Source organism: Apis mellifera, linkage group LG13, assembly GCF_003254395.2.
Source record: "Apis mellifera strain DH4 linkage group LG13, Amel_HAv3.1, whole genome shotgun sequence".
Taxonomy (NCBI): Eukaryota; Metazoa; Arthropoda; class Insecta; order Hymenoptera; family Apidae; genus Apis; species Apis mellifera.
The window spans coordinates 4261118-4282160 of record NC_037650.1 but is presented as its reverse complement, the minus strand read 5'-3'; the positions used below and the strand labels follow the sequence as shown (position 1 = coordinate 4282160).

General features: G+C 48.6%; 1 protein-coding gene and 1 non-coding gene across 4 annotated transcripts in view; both read right to left on the bottom strand.

The window, feature by feature from the left end:
• Nucleotides 1-1324: 1324 nt before the first annotated feature.
• LOC408411 (transcription factor Sox-2) overlaps nucleotides 1325-21043 on the bottom strand; it is a 90910-nt gene continuing 71191 nt past the window's right edge. The window contains exons 3-4 of one of the 3 annotated variants that reach the window (XR_003305953.1): nucleotides 15856-15982; nucleotides 10919-11078 (exon numbers count right to left, since the gene is read on the bottom strand). Coding sequence is in view for 2 of the 3 variants with exons in the window: in XM_026444696.1 (XP_026300481.1) it covers nucleotides 1500-1584 (85 nt within the window). In the remaining variant the exon portion in view is untranslated. Of the gene's footprint in view, nucleotides 1585-10918; nucleotides 11079-15855; nucleotides 15983-21043 lie in introns of those variants that run through there. The other 2 variants (XM_026444696.1, XM_026444697.1) reach the window with 2 other exon arrangements.
• On the bottom strand, nucleotides 13125-13212 carry Mir9887 (microRNA 9887). The gene has a single exon (NR_127368.1). It is a non-coding gene; the product is annotated as a microRNA 9887 (primary transcript).

Genomic DNA, 21043 nt, shown 5'->3' with positions numbered 1-21043 from the left:
AAAGAAGAAGGAGAACGAAGCACAATCGGAAGAGGAGAAGAAGGTGTATCAGGAATGCGAGGAAATATGGCGAAGGGTTAATCGTGGCGGGGTGTGGGGTGGGATCTCCTGCAATTAATCGAGGGAGGAGCGCGTCGGATTTTAAGGACTCCTCCTGGTGCGTGAAGACCCACCGCGGGTTCCGTCTTCCGTTATTTATGTTGCTGGATCCAAGGAGCTCGGGGGGTCCAGGAATGTCCACCGTTTTCTTTCCAAAACGCGATTCGACCGTGACTATTAATTATTGCCTCGACCCGCGGCACGGTTGAGACAGTTCCGAGCTAGGGCTCGGCTAGATACAAACTTACCTCGATGATCATCTTGCAACGCAACTTCGGTTCCCTCCGAAAGGGAATCGTCTTGGGAATCTTGGAAGCGAAGGAATAAGGAATAAATCAAGACCACATGTCGTTTTCGCCAATACCACTTTATTCACCCAACCATCTCAATCTACGCGAAATCGCGATTCTTTTAAGCCGCGCGTGTGCCCGCGTGCGTCTCTCTGTTGCACGCTACGAGCGTCACGCTGCGAGGAGGAGGCGCGGCGTATATTCCAGCGGCATACGCGCACGCTTGGAATAATTAACGAGAAAACGCTAGAAGAAGGCAGCGGGTAGGACAGGAATAAACCGTCGGCTATCCTCCCTCCGCTCTATACCCTTTCCTCTATATAAAATTTCCTTTTATTATTTCAATCTCGGGATGCAAGATATTATATTTCTTCCATCGAGTAATTTCCTTCTTTTCCTCGATAATTTTTTTCTTTCCCCCTTTTTCTTCTTTTTTTTTTTTTTCCCCAAGCATCGTTCGTTCAGAAAACACCACAGGTTTAGTTTACGAGATATCGTTATTTCTCGGCGAAATAAAATCGGTGGAGACGCGGAGGAAACAGCGGGGAGGGGAAGACAATGCGAGGGGAAACGCGGACGAGCGACAAAACAGCGTGGTAACATCGCGATTTATCCTCGCACACACGGTTGATTTATAACGATGCGTACAGTCACTATGCCACCATGTCTCGGGGCCCCCCCACCCCCTCATTTGTACGACGTACTTTCTCTCATTTGCGCTCGCGGAATTCACCGAAAAGAAGAGGAAAAAGAAGGGGAGAGGGAAAAAGGGGAAAAAAAAAAGAAACGAGTGGAAAGAGAAAGAGGAACGGGCAAGTCGTGAGTGGCGCATGAATTATTCAACCGGCAGCTCTCATTTGCCGCGCCGTTGATAATGATAATCGTGAATCCTGCCCCCCTCCACCCTCTCCCCTCCCCTCCCCTGTAATGATAACTGTTCGCCGTTGGACGGATCACAATAATAGCGGCGTTAATCGCAATCACAGATCGACGGTCGTGAAAAAACACGTGGTCGTTCGTCTCATGTTGATCCGACAGATCATCATCCGGCCATCATCGTCTTTCGCCTCTCGCCGACACCGATGAACTATTAACTCCTCCTAATGTTCCCTAATTTCCCGTGGAATAACAGGAATCCCAGGAGGAAACGTTCGGGCGTCGATCCTCGTCGAACCTCTTCCACATGTATCGATACCTGGAACACACGATCAAATCTGACTGATTTTTCGAATCGATCGCAATCTAAAGAAAAAAAAAAAAGAAGAAAGAAAATCCAAAAAGAAAATAATCGACGACGAACGGGAAAACACGAAATACCGCTCGAAAGAGGGCTCCTTCGTCCCGTCAACGTTTGTGAAAGAAAATGCTACGAGAGAAAGATACGGTTACGAATCGGAAGAAGCGGAAGAAAGGGGGAGGCGGGGGAGGTCCAGGTAGATCGGGAGGAGGCGATCCGCGCCGCAGCCACGTTGCACGAAGAGGCACGTCGCTGTAGGTAAAACGTACCTACGGCATCCTGTCCCCCCTTCCTCCTTTTTCCTGCCCCTCCCGTGGATCTGACCCACCGACGGTGGCAGTAGCGGCGCGCATAACAGGGTGGACGTTTAACATATGACCGGCTACCAGTGTTATTAATGCGCCGGTAGCGTCGTGCCCGGTTTCTTCCGAGCCCACGTACGGTGCCTACGATCCCGTGGCCGGGTTGGGGCCACCCGCGGGTCCTCGATCGCGGTCCACGGGTCGGTCGGCCCGACGACCGACCGGGTGGGGTAGCCGAGGAAACGGCGCGCACCGTAGACGTAACACGACACTCGGGTACCGCACCGCGACCACGTCGCCCTCCACTCATCCCTCCACGAGTTATGTCTTCCTGCTGGCGGCGGGTCTAATTAATATGTGTTTAGCCAAAGACAATGTATACGAATATATATATATACATATGTATATATGCGCGTCGGCTAGTTAGATATTCTAAAAAGAAAAGGAGGAGGGAGGATCTTCTTCCTTCGAATTCATAGAATCGGCGTTTAAAAAAAAAAAGAAAAAACGGAAGAATCTCGATTTCGAGGAGATCGAGGATGACGGGCGGACGTCTCGATCGCGAAAGAAGAGAGAAAGAGAGAGAAGCGGCTGTTACAATAGTTGGAAGAGGAGGGCGTCACTCCGCGACGTGGAAGCCGCGAGGGAACGCGATCGTGCGAGGCTATAGGCAAATATCTCTCGCTCAGCCGGGACATTAGGAGTTCTCCCGCGTCCGGAGGATTATAAATCCTTAATACAGATCGGCACGCGATGCCCGGCTCGTTAGGGTGATGCATGGCCGACTCTGGTGTCCCGGGGTGTACGGTAGCCGATACCAACACACACCCGTGCCTCCGACATCCGAGAGGCTGGTTCCTGCGGGAACGGCTACACCCTCACACACCGCCAACCACCAGGTAATAATGAGAGATCAGAGATACGGGCCGATATTAATTGTGCGCATCGAGTGTGGCGGTGCTGGCTGCTTCTCTCTGCTTCTCTCCGGACCCGGGAGAGGAGAGAACCGACCGCTACCGGCTTACACCGATCTTTCGATGCGATACGTGGCGATATACGATACAGGACCCGATCTTGCCTGCTTCGTTCGCGAAAAGACCGCTCCTCTCCAACCTCCTCCTCCTCCTCCTTCTTCTTCTTCTCCTCGTGTGGACACACGAATTTTATCCCCAATTTATCTCCCTACCCTTTTTTTCGTGATTTTCTTTCGCGGAAATAATCCGTCCCTCGAACCAACCTCGGCGGCTTGAGCGAGAGAACGAACTCGAGATCGTCTTTGTCGATCGATGAATGGATTACCACCGCGAACGGATTCCATGCCGCGGGAACACGCGTGGTCGTCGTACTCTCCCACTCGTGATACGCCCTCCTTCGTTTCCTTCGTAAAGTCGTATCTGGAATCGTTCCGAGAAAATATCTATCGACGGTAGCCGCTCGGGGACCTGCTGCCTCGAAGATACAGATCTCGAAACAAATTACGAAGCATGCTCGCCGCTGTCCTGCTCGTCCTTCGCAGCTGGAGTAATCCGAATAATCGCCGCCCGTTAGCGGGCCGAACGAGATCGCGTCTTTTTTTAAATCGGCGCGCGTATCGTTGTCCTCCTCCCCGTCGAGGATTTATACGCACGGATAGCGTAATAAGTTCCCTCGGAATTAAAGTTCCACGCCTCGATACCAGTTTGCTTCGATAACGATCTAATGGTTGCTACAGATTTCCTTCCTTCCTTCTTTTTATTCGCTATTCTCCGCGTTGATACATTTATCGAGGCAAATTGGTCTCCGAACGATCAAGGGACGCGCTTTCTATAAATCGATCGTTCAAGCGACTTTCAAATTCTTTCAAATTCGCATTGCTGGATCAAAAATCTTCGAAGAATCTCTTTCAAAATTCTTCGAGCATTGCGAAATTAGATAGTTTTTTATCTGATTTTAATCGGAGCAAGAGGTGCGAAACGATTTGAAATCGCGTGGAGGAGGGAGAATTTTGGGGCGCGTTTGTAGCGAAAACGAATCCCTCTTCTATTTTCCCGAGCCAAAACCGAGACGATTCTCTAATCCCACGTGGCGGGGGAAGAAGGACGCGAGCTAGGCGGGAACAAGGAAACGGGTATAGGATACTCGGTTCGTACAAAGTGATTGCAGGTGTGTGTGCGCGTAGCATCCTCGGACGGTCCGTTGCTCGTCTCGATCCGGATTACGGTAACACCTGGCCATCCGCAATTTTATCATCCTTCGTCCCGGAAGGATTCCAATTTTCTTCTCCCGTTACGCCACCCTCTTCTTCACCCTCTTCCATCCACCGCTTCTTCCATTCTATCTCTTTTTTTTCCTTCTTCTTCCTCTTTTTCTTTTTTTTTTCTCTCTTTTTTTTCTTCTTTTTTTTTCTTTCTCTTCCAACGTCTCTCCCGGAGAGACTCAATCTGTGTCTCATCGTGGATTATTGGGATTTCCTCGGCGGAGGAAGGAAGGAAGGGAGGAGGAAGTTGGCTGGCTGCTTGCCTCGACTCCCGTGTCTGCGCCAAGGGAATCGGTTAGGAGAGAGAAAGAGAGAGAGAAAAGAAAGGAGAAAGAGACTGGTTGACCAGCGCGAGACTTTAATTCTTTTCCTCCGTGAAACGTTCGACGGAGGGGGACGCTCCCCGTCGAAATAAGGAGCTCCGCTCTGATCGGTGATTTCGTCGAATTGTCCCGGCTGACAATTTACCCTCCCGCTCTCCGTTAAGTGGCACCGGGATCCTGGATTTTTAAGTCTCCTCCCTCCCCCTCTCCTTCCGTGTCGGCCGACACGGAAGCTCGAATTGCAGGATTTTTAATTTCGTCTTGTTCTTCGGTTGGCCCGGCACCGGCCGCCGGTAATCGCGAGGATTTCTTGGCGAATCTGTCGATGGCTCGGAGGCTCAGGCTATCCCATTTCCCCTTTCCACGGGATTTTTAAATAATACACGTTCAACGAACATCGTTGAGGGTCATCGTTAACGCGGGATCGGGATTGATCCCAATTATAAGCTTAAAAATACACGTTCCGTTTCCTTCCACCGTTTCGACGATCTTTTTTGCCTCTTCTCTCTTCCAACCTTCTCCGCCCTCCTCCACAGATGGATTTTATCGAAGATGCCCCTGCGAAGATCTTGGTCGCGATACAAGTAATCCCGAAGACGGTTCCTCTCGTTCAACGGCTCGTCATAAACCGACGAAATGATCCTCTTACGGGGAGGGAGAGGCGAGCGACGAGGATGAGGAGGAGGAGGAGTAAGTTGAAAAAAGATTGGCACGTAGCGAAGGAGATCGCAGGGAAACCCACGATTCGATGGGGACGCGAAAATAATGATTCTACGGCCGCGAGATAATTAGCATAAGGAGCTTATAACGGAGAAAGTACGACGAGGGGAGGAGGGAAGAAAATGCGCGGTTACATCAAAAGATGCCTCCTTCCTCTTCCCCTTAGCCTCAATCTTCGGACCCCAACTCTTTCTCCGTTCGCGAGTTCACGATCCGCGAACGGAATCGATCCGCGATGATTAATTTTCAATCGAGGTTTAATTACGCTGGCCGAAGGTTGCGAAGCTGGCCGATCGAAGGGGATCTCGCTATCCTGGGAGATGGGGGCGATCTCTCGTGAAGAGGAGAAAAGAAGAGGGAGGAGAGAAGAGAGAAAGAAGAAGTGTAAAAAAAGGAAGGGAAAGAAATGGAGGAGATGGTGTCCCTACGGCCCTCGAATAGAAGGGACATCTCCCTTTCCGCCGTTCCTCTCCTCTCCTTCCTTTTCTGTGCCAGGATTGCGTCCAAGATGCGAAGAGGGGTCGCGAAGCCGTGGTGGAAGCCGAGGGAGGCGGACGCAGGACACGATTGCCGGGAACACCAGTGATTAGATGGCCCTCTTTCCACATGATTCTCCGGATTGGACACCCCTCCTCCACCCCGCCCCCTCATCTTGCCGCAGAGGGACGTAAAAAAATGCAATCGGCTCTTACCGTAATGAAAAAGAACCGTCTCCGGGTAATTCGAATGAACGATGCCTCCTCCTCCTATTCCATCGTGTCCACGTACGTACATCTCTTCTGTCTTCGTCTTTCGCGAGTGGATGTACGCCTTCCTCCCCTCTCTCGCCGCGATCTCGCAACGATCTCTCAATTGCTTTCGAGGAATGGGGCTTCGAAGAGGCCAAATCGATCGATCGATGGGCGATAGTAATCGCTTCGCTGTCATATTTTTCGACAAACCCGGATTACGACGAGGAAGAGGGATAGCAGTTAATCGGTCTCGAGGATTGGTCGAGGGACGCATAGAGAGAGAGAGAAAGAGATATACGAGATTGTCGTGTCTACAAAATGAAGACGTAGTAGTCTGGACGCTTCCACACGGCGAGAAACAAGATCCTATGCCGGGAACGAGGGGCAAAAAGCCCATGATTCCCGTGATTCATGAGACTTTTTACGCTGGGTGGCCGGAATAATTCACCCTAATGCTCCTGCTAACTGCCTGCGGCCGATTGTTTATTGCCGAAAAGCATCTCTTTAATATATATCATCGCCTCTGCGCCCCGTTCCGTTCGAATAAAAAAGTGGCAAGGACGCGAGGATCGAGGTGGCGCGAAAACGGAACGAATGGATCGAGATTTTTTTCTTTCCCTCCCCCTTCTTTCCTAACGAAACGGCAACCCTTAAACTTTTATCCGTGTAAATCCAGGTATATATGTATGTGCGCGTGTATAAAACGCGAACAAAGGCGGGGTCGAGAGTCGTCTTGCGATCTCGTCGAAATTGTCGAAGACGCGATGGTTTAATCGCGCTCCGTGAATCCGCGACGTCGAGGGTTGCTACTCCTTTGTGCGCGAAAGGTGAACTCGTTACGGAGGGGGGAGGGGGTGAATGGGAACGATTCGAGATTAATGAATGTCGATCATATTTCGACCAGGTTCGTAGAACGCGTTTGATGGAGAGAAGGGTACAGTTTTTTTTTTTTTTTTCCCTCCCCCTCTCTCCTCCCTTTCGGTGTCGGTGCGACAGACCGTCGAGTATCAACAGTGATTGCAAAACGACCACGCGGACAGGAGTGCCGTTAGACACGTGCATTAATAACACTCGACATTCAGTATTCTTCGAGCGCGCAGACTGGTTTCTCTATTTCTCTGTCCTCTGCCGTCCTCTCCGCAAACTTCTCTGCCGGCCACCAAACTGGATTTTCAATACTTGATTTTACGCGACAAAACCGAATATTTTGTTATACATACACGCGCGCACACACATGTACAAAGGGGAGATCGTTAATCCTGGATATACGCTTATTTATTTTCGCCACACGATTTATATATACGCGTGTTCCTTTTACCGGATATTTTTCAACGTTTGAAGAAGAGAGGTAGGTAGGCGGTGGTATCGTCTTCGTGGTGGGTAAAGGGAAAAATTTCATTCGTTTGGGAAGAAGATGGATGGGAAGGGGGAGGGCAAACGTTGGCGGAAGGAGGGAGGAGGGCGAGGCAGAGGCAAAGTGAAAGTTGCGGTAAAATTGACGTACACGCGCGAGAGAGGTGTATTAATTAGTGGCGGGAGAGAAAATAGCGAGGAGATAGGCCCCGGGGTTGAAATCGTTAGCGAGGGGTTTGCCTCGCGATCCCGAGTTGTGGCTCACCATGTCAATTCTAATTGCGTTTGACAGTAATTTGGCAAGGGAGAGAGGGTTTGATTGACAGTCAGTTTCGCTCCAAGGCGTTCTTTTCGCCCGCTCTCTCTCTCTCTTTCTATTCATTCTTCTCGTCTACGCCAACAATACTTTGCGCGTTACAACGTATCTGTACCAACGTGTATAGATCTTTCGATATATACTTTTAACGATTGATCGATTAAAGATTAATCGATATCTCGTCTTGTTACGTTGTTGAACAATTTTGACACCTGTCGACGAGAAAAAAATTCTAACTTCATAGGTTTAATATCGGGGGAAAAAGCGAGGCAACAATTTTTCAACTTTCTTATAAATCGAATTATTAAAATTGGATGGATCGTTCTTTTTGAATGAAATGAAACAATTTATTGCTATAGTCATTCCCTTAGACGAAGCGAGAGAAAAAGAGAAAGAGAGAGGAGGAGGAGGGAATCTTATTGGCGAAGATAGAAAGTGATTTCGACGGGACACAAAATCGCGCGTGTAATGCCACCCGGTCGATTCATTTCATTAGACACGCGGCGAGGACGTGACGCGTGATCGGCTCCGACCCTTTTTACGATCTGACAATTCTTCGATCATTTCGACGCCGTGGTAAGAGGAAAGCGTGACGAGGATGATGGCTGGTCCACGATCATGTTCCGGCCACACGCGTTAATTAAAGTTCGCGCAACGATGATGCACACGATGCGTTTCGTCCCGTCCTTCTTTCCTTTCTTTTTTTTTCTTTTCCGTTTCCTTCTTTCCTTTTTTAAATTATTCGAGTCGCTGTGAGTCGCGCGTCTCGGGAAGAATGCCTGCTAAATTATTGATCGTATCCCCTAATTAACGCGAGATGGTACACGAGTTTCGACGTGTATCGATTGTATACCGCAACGTAATAGATTCTTTTCCCGCAAACGCAAAACGACGACGTCTCCCTCATCCCCCTCCCTTTCTCTCCTTCCGTCAATTAACATTGGAAAAAGTTGGACAAGTTAAACGTTTGCTACGAAGCTACGAGTTTTTCTTTTTCTTTTTTTCTTTTTTTCAGTCACGTTCGAGATACTTGGAATTTCGCGAGACGAAGCGGAAAAAGTACCATCGAGCACAGTGGACAACGAAGACAAGAAATTTATACGACTGGTGAACGTTGACGTAGGCAGCACCCCTTGACAGCCGGAAAATAACTTTGACGGAAAATAACGACACGGGCAAAATATAATACGACTTTCCTTTGTTACAGGACAATGGAAATATAAGTATCGATGGAAATATTAATATCGAGGGGGAGGGGAAGAATGGGAGATACGTGATATCTCGGCTTAAATACGCGCTCGCTGCAAATCATTGCTGCGTCGGCTTTACTCCAAAATCGGCCAGATCGATTTTAATTCGAAATTAATTAAACCGACGAATCGATGCATCGTTTCGATGTTTATTAATCGATAATTGCAGTTGGCGACGTAAAAATATGTCTGTTCGAAGAATCGTGTGAATAAATAATACCTGGATCTTCCTCTCTTTTTGCTCCAGTCTAATTAAATAATTATATAACGCATATATATATATTTATCTATAAAATAAAAATAAAAAATTCTTCCATTCTATAGGAAGGATAAATTTAGAGGAAACGTTACGGTTAGAAGAAAGCGGAGGAAAGGAAGGAGAAGAGAGACGAGAAGGTGGACGAGGAAGAAGGGTGTAAAGGAAAGGTGTGAGAGAAAGAAAGGTGGAGGAGAAGGTGGTGGAGATGGATGGGAAGCGAAACGGAGCCGGAGGTGGGTTTATCTCGCTCATCCTCATTAAAACCCTTGGCGGCCCACCCCTTTCTCCCTGCCTGCAGCTCTCGTTGTACCTCTTCCTTCTCCTCTCTTCCCTCTTGCTTCAATTCGAATCGCACCACCCCCTCTCTTCGCGCGCCAACAGACGACTACGACGATGGACGACGACTCGATTGTCCCAGTGTTGGTAACGCGAAGACAAACACCGACGTTGAAAACTGCTCGACGCGCGGCTGCGCTTTCTCGTCTATCTTCGTGCGTACGCCGATGTATACACGCGTGTGTGTGTGTGTGGGTGGGTGTGGGTGGGTGTGTGTGCGGTATACCCGGTAGGCATCCCCGGCTCGTTGTAGCACGCTCTATTAATTAAAAAAATGGGGACTCCGAGGAATGCTGGTCAGCGACAGCGAGGGGGTGAGAGCGCATCGACGCCTCCGTAATTGGAGAGGGATGGAGGGAAGAATGAAGATTTCGTTGCTCTAACTACGCTCCTAATGATTCTTTAATCATTCCTTAATGTCGCTGGAAAAATCTCTTGTCTTTCTTTCTTTCTTTTTTTTTTATCGTCACGCACACCCTCCCTACTCGTCAACTTCGACTTACGCACGCGCTTTTACTCTCTTCGTACTCTTCCCTTCTCTTAATCTTAATCCGGGATTATTTATTGCATTCGTTTCATTCTTTATTTTTTTATATATATTGATATTTCTTTTCTTACTTTCAGAAACCGAACTTCTCTCCAACTACGGAAATAGATCGGATCGAATTCTAATTCTAAAAACGCTTCTTCGATCCTGGCCAATTATTCTACTCGACGATTAGATATCTGTCTGGTAAAAAATACTCGAAAGGGTGGAAAAAAACCTCCTCCGTCCAGGTCGTTGTAGATTTTTCCCTGAGCGTAACCAGTAAAAGAAATCTGTTCACGAGAGAGTGCTCATCTTGCTCGGGTTCTCGGGTTCGGGTACCTTCGATATAACGAAGGGTGGTGGCTAAAACAAAGGGCCGGTCGCGGGTTGGTCGATAGTCCACGGCCGCCAATCAGGCGAGACCTCGCCGGCAACCCTCGTCCTTGCAACTTGCCATCCGCCGAGGGTGGGTTACACCGCGGGGGGAGAGAGAGAGCGAGAGAGAGAGAGAGAAAGAGGGAGAGAGAGAGAGTTTGCTCATCCCTGTAGGAGAGGAACTCGGAGAACGAAGGATGGCCAGGGTGTCTCGTCGCCAGGGTTACGACTCGGATGGCGAAGACGGCTTCTTCTCCGCTCGTTCCGCGCTGTGCCTGCGTCTACGCCTATACCACTGTCTATATTTGTGTCCGCTTCCCTCCGTGTTTGTCTTTCGAGGGAAACGCCTCGAAAATGGTGAACCGAACTTGGAGCGTCTCGAAAAATGGAGAAGGAGGATGGAAGGGAGAGGAACGATCTTCATTGATTCCTCGAATAATCGAACTACCTTGTTCCATCTTGCTTACTTTGTTTTGTTGAACGATTATTCGTGGCCGCGAAGAGAGAAAGAAAAAGAGAGAGAGAGAAAGAAAGAGAGAACGGGAAATAACTGGCCGCCTCCTGTCTCAACGTATCTCGTTTATTCAACACTTACTTTTATCATACATCCTTACGCGTAAGATCTACATAAAAACTTATTAAAACGAGCTTAATCATATGTTCATAACTGGTTCTGGGCTGGGGCAGCTTCGCGTGACGCTTCGGTGCACGGTGTTTCCGTTCTAAAACAAAAAAAAGCACCAACATTGTTACTAGTCTTTGTTCGATTCAATCTTTTTTTTTTTTTTTTTTTTTTTCACTTATCGAATTAACACAAGCGTCTTAAAAAGTAAGTTCTAATACTAAAGTGAGCGAGTGTGACACGCTCGTTGAAAAAAAAAAAAGATTTCACGCGCGACGAGATTCGCGCGAACAATATAATAAAGAGCCACGACGGAAAGAGGGATGGAGGAGGAGGAAAGGAACACGGGGATTCCACTTTTGTGACGCGAACAAACGAGAGGCAATCGCTCGATCGGTGATCGAGCCTTCAGTGCCACCGTCCAAGTGGCAATATTAATTTATTCCATCGCAAAATGCCTCCCCCGTTCCGTTGGGATTCGAGCTGAAGCGAGGGTGAGAAAAGAAGAAAAAAGAGAAAGAGAAAGAAGAAAGAAAGATCGTCCTCGCGATTCCGCGGATCGACGATCATCGATTGTTCCGGGGCGTCAGGGTAGAATCTGATCTCCAAGAAGCATTATTATTAACCCCGTTCGAACGTCCCGCGGGGACGACGCTTCTTCCTCTGTCGTTGCGTGTGCCGTTTTCTCCGCAGCCAGCACGCGTATATCCCGTAATTAATAATTGCGAGTAATTACCCTTATCTCGTTCCCCGATGACGTTCCTCGCGATTTCGGAATTTCAGGGTATTGATCTCGCGCTTTTCCCTCGGCAGAGTTCTAGTAGAAAACTCGCGCGATCGAGTATTGAAGATATCGATTTCTTTTCTCTCGATAATTATATTTCTATCCTCTGTACATGATAAAAATATATAAATCCTTCTCTTTCGATTCTCCTTTTCCGATCGATCAAAATAATAACGGAAAAATATATCGTGGCAATCTCGATTTTTTCGAGAAAAATTCGAGAAAGAAGAACAGCGTGCGGGTTTGCAATAAAACGGGCAAAGAGAAATCAATCGATCACACGGGAGGAGGAGGAGGGGGAAGGAGGGGGAGAAAGAAGAGCAGCGAGAGTAGCGAAATAAAGGAACGAGAAGAGAGAATAAGAAGGAGAAGAAGATTACGTAGAATAAGAAGCGCGCATCATCTCCAAAGGGCCGTGACAAATGAATTTTTATTAAGCCCCGTCCCACCGCGGCTTATCAGCCGATCCGATTGGCACAATACCGCCACGAATGAACGAGACTCCCGCAATATCGAGGAGTCTCTCTCTCTCTTCTTCCCCTCTCTCTCCTCAGATCTAACCTCGCCCACCCTCTGTAATTATTTTTACGAGGGTGAGAAGCCTGCTGCCGCTGACAGCCTCGCGGTTGAGAACTAGCTGACGGAGACACGAAGCGAGTACGAAGGCCGTACGAACCAATGAACCGTTCCATCAAACAGAGAGACACGGGCCGAGTGAAACAGGTAGTGGAGGCGGGCCCCACCCCTTTCTACGCTTTTTACGCTCCGCTCCTTCGAAGGCGGGGGTGCAAAAAGGCGGTGGAGACAAAAGGAGGATCCGTGTCATTGGCAGTGCGTCTCTCCTGTCCGAGGGAGGGGGGGAAAGGGAACTGACAGCCAGGGAGGACACGTGGCTCGAACACCTGTCCGGATGTTGGAAAACGTGCTCGCGGATTGAAAATTCTGTTTGCCCGCGGATTTCGTTTCCTGTAACTTCTTCAAAGACCAGTGTCCCTTGGATGGATGGATGAATGGACGGATGGATATCGTTAAATCGATATATCAGTGGCGGAATTGTTGATTTCAAGTTGGAAATATCGAGATTCCAACTATCGGATTGGGACTAGTTTCGGAAGGAGGTGGAAGGAGGGTTGGATTTTATCCGACTCGCTCCGAGGGAGCAAGTATACGTCTATTTCTCGTTCTCCAAAGGGGCTACTCGTTGGAGAATTCGGCCGGGTTATTTCGATCCTAACAGGATGATTCGGGAGGAGGAGGAGGAGGAGGGGGAGGGGCGAAGGATGACTCGGCGAGAAACGAGCGTTCAGGCCGCATCGAGCGAGATGTGCCAGCTCGCTCTCCGGTTCAATTTCTGGCGTCAATTAAAAAGTGACGCGGACCGAGGAAAATCAGTAATTAACGAACCAGCCACCTTCGCCTTCTCCGCCCTTCCCAGCCCTTCTTCTTCTCCTCCTTCCTCTTCTTCCACGATTTTGCTACTACCGTCGTCTTTAATCGTTCACCGACGAATCCTCCCTACTGTCCCCCTCCCCCCAACTAACCATCTTCTCAACGATTAAAAATCAGTCGGAAATTCTCTACGAAATAACGATCCGAGATGAGAATTTTTTCTTTTTTCTTCGTTTAATCGAAGATTAATTCCTTCCGGTGGGAGAAAATATTCGCTCGAACGTGAAATACATTTCTGATCTGAATGATCGAAGAAGGAGTTTAAACCCCGGCCAATCTCGAAACACGAGCCATCGAATCAATAGCCCTTCTATCCGTATACAGCAAACAAAATAACTAACGTTAGGATCGAGAAATCGAGGTGTAATCTCGTTCGAAGGTGTCGGGGGAGAGAGGGGGCAACGTTAATGACGCCTCCTCATCCTGTGACAGGGAAACGGTCAGCCGGGATTTGGCATCGTGGATAAAGGGGGGAGGAGAGAGGAGTTGGAGCTCAAGTTCGTTACACGCCGTGACTCGGCAGAGGCTTGGATCCTCCGAGAGGTGCCCGACACCTTCCCCCGCCACCTTCGACACCTTTTTTACCTCGCGTCGGGTCGCTCGTCATTAGCACCGGGCCCCGTAATTGCCAAATTCAAGCGGGGCCCGAGGGCCGCGGCCGCGCTTAATCGGCGCGATTTCACACCCCTAGGCGAAACTTGCTAAAGGGGACTCGTCTCGATAAACGGTGCCTATCGTATCGAGATCGCGCCCCTCCTCCCACGATCTAGATTCTTCAGGAAAGAGGATCGAGATCGATTGTTGACTCGAGGTGTTGTCATCTGATTTGATCGGTCTCGAAGAAAAATTGGCGAATTGATGGAAATGTGTGTGCGCCGATTTGGCAAATTATCTCGAAAAGGATGGAGAGGAGGATGTTGGAGGCGAGGTAAAAAGGGGAGCGAAAAGTGTGGAGGAAACGATTTATCACGGGACAATTTGGAAGACGGTTTAATATCCTTGGCGAAGCGGAGGTTGTATCGCAATTAACCAGGTGGAAAGGAATCGGTCCGAGAGATGATTGTTGGAAGGGGCGTGGAGAAATGGAGCCGGTGTACGCAAATAGAGAGGTGTACGGAGAGAACGCGCGAAATCGCCGGGGAGCTGTGTATCCCGTGGCTTTTTGCCGGCCCGGAGGAGGGTGAAGAAGCCGGCCTCTGCGGCTAATTACCTGAAATAACCCATTAGTCGTGTATACACGAGAAATTATGGAGCAAAGAGCGAGACAAAGGGATAGATGTTTCATCTCTGACGAGTCAATCTTTGCCTTTGCGGCCTGACCGCCGAGCCTTCGCTTCTTCTCGCCTTGGACCTTGTTGTTTCCATGAATCAGCGGAAATTCGCGACCGAGGAAAATCGGCGTCGCGAACCCCAACCTTCGATCGCCGCTCGATCGAATCGTCACGCGCGCAAATCGATTACCGGGCCGATCATCGATGAAGCTATCCCGACTCCGTCGTATTCCATTCCGTTGGAGCAATTTTTATAAATATTCCACGGATTTGGTGGTAACGAGGGAGATTAGAAGGAGATTACGATGGCGGGAAGAACGCCTTTTCGGCGAAACTTCGCCACATTGATCGATCCCCAACGGGGGATGAAACAGAGGAGAGAGGCAATCATCGGCGATTTCATAGCTGTCGTTTGTATTGGAAGCTTCTGAGGCCGGTTTCAAGGTTTCCCGCTGTATCAAACGGAGAATGACGAGGCGCATTCCCTCCGTCCCTCATCCTTCCTCCAGGCTTTCCCTTTCGAAAAAATTCCGGATGACACCTTGCGCTACGAGCACGCCTCCTCTTCGACCGCTCTGCCTGACGATTTAATTTTTAATCAAAGGCTTCGACGCCTCGCGTTGAGAAAAAAGAGAGAGAGAGAGAGAAAACTATTTCGAACCTTGTATAATTCTTCTCTCTTCTGCGTGTAATTTCCTCCACGAGAAAGAAGCGTCGTTGAAACGATTATTATTATTATTATTAATATTATTACTATTATTATTGCATTTATCGCGGATTAAAGCGTTGGAAATGCGCGGAAACGGGTTGGGGAATTTTGGATCGATCGTGGCGAGCCTAAGCCAAGCGGAACCGAGCCAAGCCGAGCTCGTTCCATTAAGCCCGAAACTGAGGCAAAACACTCGAACGGCGATTTTAATCCGACTCGAGTAATCGGTCACGGCGTGAGAGAGTTTCGGCCAGTTGTTCGATTGCACGAAGATGCACGGATATGTCACGGTGATCCCGATCGCGAGGCGCTTCGGTTCCCTTGCCTCGAATCAATTAATCCCCGTGTAATTGCTTCCCCGATCGGCGCCGTATGCGAACCAACGGAAAAAAAAAAAGAAAGAAAAACCCGTTTTAGAATAACACATATCGCGAGCAAACTGTCGTTTCGTATCGCATTTTTCATCATCTATTTTATTTTTAATCGTCGAAGAGAAAGAAGAAAGAGAAAAGAGAAATCTATGTAATTCGGAGTTGCATAGAGAATCGTAGGAAAAGGGAAGCAAAAAAAAAAAAAAAAAATTCGGATAATAATTAGGGAGGGAGATATAATATTCGTGGCTCGTCCGAAGTTGGCGCTCTTTGGATTGGAAAAGAAAACTCACCGCCAGGCGCGAAACAATCAAGGAGCCTGATCCTTCGGTGCTGAAGAGGTTCGAGTTGGCCGTGCCGAAGGACGCTCACGTGGGCCAGGATTCTTGTACGCGGACGTTGCTCGTCGCGTTCCAATCCCTGAAACACACACACACGAACACGTCTGAGCGATCAGTCGATTCCTTGCGGATAATCATCGTGATCGAGAGACACGTCATCTTGGTGAAAATTAGTGACATATATATATCGTTAGTGGAAACGATTAACGACATTTAAAACATTTGAAACCTTTAATTTTCGTTAGTGGTTACGTTTCACGCGCGTGTGAAGAGAGAGAGGATGATAAACGTCGTGAGAAGTATGGAGGATCGGGTTCAAGGACAATCGTTTGGATCAAAGGAAAGTTCGAAGCTTGAAAATTTCTCGCGCACGGGGATCGAGCACGCGTTCGAGGCCCCTTGTTATAGATCTTCGTCGAGGTGTGAAAATGACGGATGGCCGTAACGAGAGAGAAAGAGAGAGAGAGTGTGAAGGCAGAAACTCCTTTTCTCCTCGCCTCCTTTCATTTACTCCCCGGCTCGACGAACGTCACGCGAGAAGAAGTAATGAGCCGGCTTCGTTACTTAACGCCACGCAAGTCGTTTCACGCCCACGCGAGAAACAAGTTCGAGGGGGCCAGATTGATTCGAGAATGACAACTTCTCGTCCTCCCCCATCGTCGCCCCTTCTTTATTACCTCGAAATCGTTCGCCGTATTTACGTCGCGTTTCGCGAAACAAATTCGATCGACGTTAATAAATTCGAGGGAGATTATTTCGAGATTTTCGATAAATTCTCTCATTCTTCCTTCGTCGATGATCATTTTCGAAGAAAGATTATTCTTCCAAACGCGTCTATTTAATTCTTCTCTCAACGTAGTATTGTTTCGTTGTTTCTTTTGCTTCGATGGGGAGAGGAGATCGCGAAACAAATTCGATCGACGTTAATAAATTCGCGGCGGAGGAGGAGGGAGATTATTTCGTCGATCAGATTTTAAATTCTCTCATTTTTCCTTCGTCGATGATCATTTTCGAAGAAAAATTATTCTTCCAGACGCGTCTATTTAATTCTTCTCTCAACGTAGTATTGTTTCGTTGTTTCTTTTGCTTCGATGGGGAGAGGAGAGGGAAAGAGGAAGGAATATTTATATAGGGTGTTTGATCGAGGATCGAATTTCAACAATTCGATTGTTGAATGATGAGAAAGATGACAGCCGCGTCGGCGTGACAGCGAGTAACGATCCTCGCTTCGTTATAACACTTCTCGGTACGCACGGAGAGGATCGAGAGAGAGGATCACGTTTAATGTTAATTCCACGACGTCGATCTATCGAACGTTATTTATTAACGTAGTACAAGCATTCGATGTACAAAACGCTAGAAAATTTCCGTAACGACGGGCTACTCGAAAAATACTACTCGAAGATCGAAGCGACGGTGAAGAAAGTAGAGCAGGGAGGAGGAGAGAGGAGAGGAGGAGAGAAAAAAAGGGAGGGAAAGAAGGGAAAGAAAAGGGAGTAAATAAAGGAGACGAGACGAGACACGGCGGAGCAAGAGGAGGCTGAGGAGATGGGAGAGAAAAGGAGAGCAGAAGAGAGGAGGATGCGCCTTTATCAGCCAGCCCAAAGACCAACCAGACTGGGGCCAGGCTAACCAACCAGAGGCATCCTTCAGCTACGGATGCTCAGCTGGTACGGAGCGGCGCGCACCCGTAGACGCCGACGCTGTCGACGCCGACGGCTAATGAGCAGAACCTCAATGATACCCGACAAATGAAAAATCAGCTTCCCCTAATTACGGGATCCTTGGCAACGCTGCATCTTGATGACGTCTACCGCACAGTTTTCGGCTTAACCCGCGATCTTACTCGTTTTTCCTCGTTTCCCTTTGATTCGCGGCTCCGTTAATTAGAGCCGGCCGAAAATCACGTTTCCCCGCGCCTTCTCCGCGATTTTTCCTCGATTCGCTTCAGGTCGCTGTGCACGATGCCCCCCCGTTTCTTAAAAAAAATATCTCGCGATCGTTCATCCTTGGACGAATCGAGGATCGAAAGTTTGAAAATTATCCACCGATTTTTTTTTTTTTTCCCTTTCGTCGAATCTTCTTCATCAATTTTAGAGAAAATTAAAAAGATTTGGCAAGATTTTCATGAGATTATCGTTTGTAAAAATGATCGCGGAAGATGGATTAAAATATCGGTATCGATATTTTTTCACGGGGGGGGGGGGGGGGGAGAAATGGATTCGTTTTTCGGGGGATAGGACTTTTTTGGCGGACAACCGACCGGGCCATGAATCCCATTAGCTTTCGATTTATACGGCGACACGGGATTGCGTCCAGTTGGGTGGGACTGACCGATGTAAAAAACGCGGGGGTGTCTACCCTCCTCCGGCGACCACAACAGCTCGGTCCATTGTTCGAAAAAAATTAACTCTGGACTTTTATTTACTACCCTGCCGGTCGGCGTTCGAGCTCGCGTTTCTGACCCTGACGAGACGACGCGACCGATCGATCGCGAAATTTACATCTCCCCCTCGTCGACGGGGGGGAAAAAAAAAAAAAGAAAAAAAAAAAACACGCGAGGAGGGCACCGCTTGGTTTACCGCCGAATAAGAATACCAACGTTCGATCGTTTTCAAAATTTCATACCTCTTCTCTCTTCCACGAATTCCCAACCACGATATTCAAATCGATATTCAAAGGACGAAAAAAGGAAATGGTACGTGCTTCGAAAAAAAAAAATGTTTCGAAATTTCCCTGGAAGAAAGGAAAGAGTTCACGACGATCTTCAACCAAGTCGAGTAAAAATTTACTCCCTCTCTCTCTCTCTCGATTAATTTCGTTTTCCTAGGAAACGGAAAGAGGAAAGGAGAGGAGAGGAGAGGAGAGGAGAGGTTTCCACGTTTTGTGGCCACGCTCTGACTTTTCAACCCGACGAGCCGGTCGAGGAAGAAAGGTCCATCCGCGGAACGATGGTCCGCGCGGCTAGTTTTTATGAATTCCGGTGCGACGGGATTTCCGGCTAGCGACCTCATCTCCAAACCGCCCCATCCTACGCCCAGTCACGTTTTTACTCCGTTTTCCCCGTTGCCAGACCTCGAGTCGATTCTCGATCGGCCGTCACATCGTCCAGCTACATTAATAACTGACCACGCTACTCGTCGCCCCGTTTTTATCGCCATCGATCCATCATTCCTCCTCTATTTTCTGCTAATCCTACCGGCTCCCGCTCCCGATACTTTTTCACCGCATTCCGCCTCGTCGATCGTCTCTCGTTATAACCCTTCCCCCTCCTCCTCTCCCTTCAAATTCATTTTATTACCCTCTAATTTGTCGCGTCGACGAGATTTAACCTACGCGTTCAACGAACGCGCATCCCCCGATATTTCTCCATTTCATCTCGAGATTCTCGTTTGCTCGAATACGCGAGCGACGAAAATCTTTGCTTTTCTCGTCGTCGTAAAAATCATCCCCTCCCTCCATCCACGATTTCCAAACGCGGGGATATGGGGATGGATCGTGTAACGATAATTATAATAATTTGGGGACAAGGAGGGATGGGGGAGCTAATAGGAAAACTGCATCCCGGTCTCGCATTCGACCTCGGTTTCATTGGACGGTCATTACGGCGCGATTCGCGAGCAATTAAAGCGAAGTGGCCGGGGCAAACATTCGATCAGGAAGAGTGCGCGAGGGGAATCGGTGTACACATGGGGGCCTTGGCCACCGCGAATAGAAGGCAAACACCGACGCTCAAATATTTGCAGGAGTGTGCAAACGGGTCCCCGGTATTGTTTCATGCCGCTACTATGTGTAAATTTAATCTTCCGAAGAAGCTCGAAAATAAGTGTACCGTCTGCACGTGCTGCTGCACGTCCACGCGAAAGGGGGAGGGGAAACGTGGTTTTCGAACGCGTTCCAAAATGATTTACGGCCTCTCTTTGCCTCTGCCTAGATTTTCTAACTGTACGTTAATACGGAAATATATATATATATATACACTGTATTCGCTGATGTAGCGATAAACTGGTTAAACACCGCTATTTCCGATCGAGGATATATGTTTTCGAAACGGGTTAAGCAAATTTAAACACCGCCTTTCTCCACTTTCCAAAGTATCGGGTGAGCGGAAAATCGGAGAGGAATCGATAAGAACTGGTTTCGAGCGGATCACAAGCGCCGAACGCCTGGTGTGTTAACTGGGGCTAAAGTATCGGTCAAACACAACGGGCAAAGAATGACACTGCGGTGTTAACTGGCCCGTGCTTTTTTCCTCGAGACGAGATCGAGGATACCCTTTCGATGACCTCAAATCAGAAGAAGAAGGAGGAAGAAGAAGAAGAAGAAGAAGATAACCGGAGTCCAGGTGTCTCGTGATCGGCCGACAAAGGATCGTTTGGAAGACGGCGTAACTGGCATCGAAACTGCGGCCAAAGACGTGTGTCGGCAGAGTCATCCTCGCCACGAAGAGGCGAGAGAGACGAGGGGGAAAGCTTTGGTCCTTTTCGAGTCGGGTCACGAGGAGGAGGAGGAGGAAGACGATGAAGATGTCACCTTGGCGAGCCACGGTGGTGACCTCTGGGCCGAGTCAGCGAATTCCTGTCTCTCTCTCTCCGTCGGTTGATCCACGATGACGACTTTATCCCTTTGACACCCTCCCGGCTGACGAGATTTATGAATGATCGATCGTATGGGTGAATAGGGTTTGTCTATGCGGACGTATTCCCCTCTCCCTCTCTCCCGTGCTGTGTTCGATACGAACACGCCGTGATTAGCGGCCACGGCCGAGGCAATTAATCCTCCAACGACGTCTACGCGATAAAGGGGTTGCGATCCTTTCGTTCCAATTGTCCATTCTGCCGGTATTCTTCCAGAGAGAAAGAGAGAGAGAAAAATCGCGAGTTGGAGTCGATTCCAAAGTTGAAAAAAGATTAGGAAAAAAGAAAGAAAAGAAAAGAGAAAGGCAGACTCGTGTATTTAGATTCGGGAGATTAATATTCGTGAGGATCTCGCGAGATATAAAATACAATGTCGACGGCGGGATTCCTCGAGAGGCAGGTACGCGTAGCAACGCGAGAGAAATCTATCGGGTGGTGGTCTCGGAAGAGGGAGATTCGTGAGGAAGGGCCATCGAAGGAATGCCATCATCGAGCCACGGTCC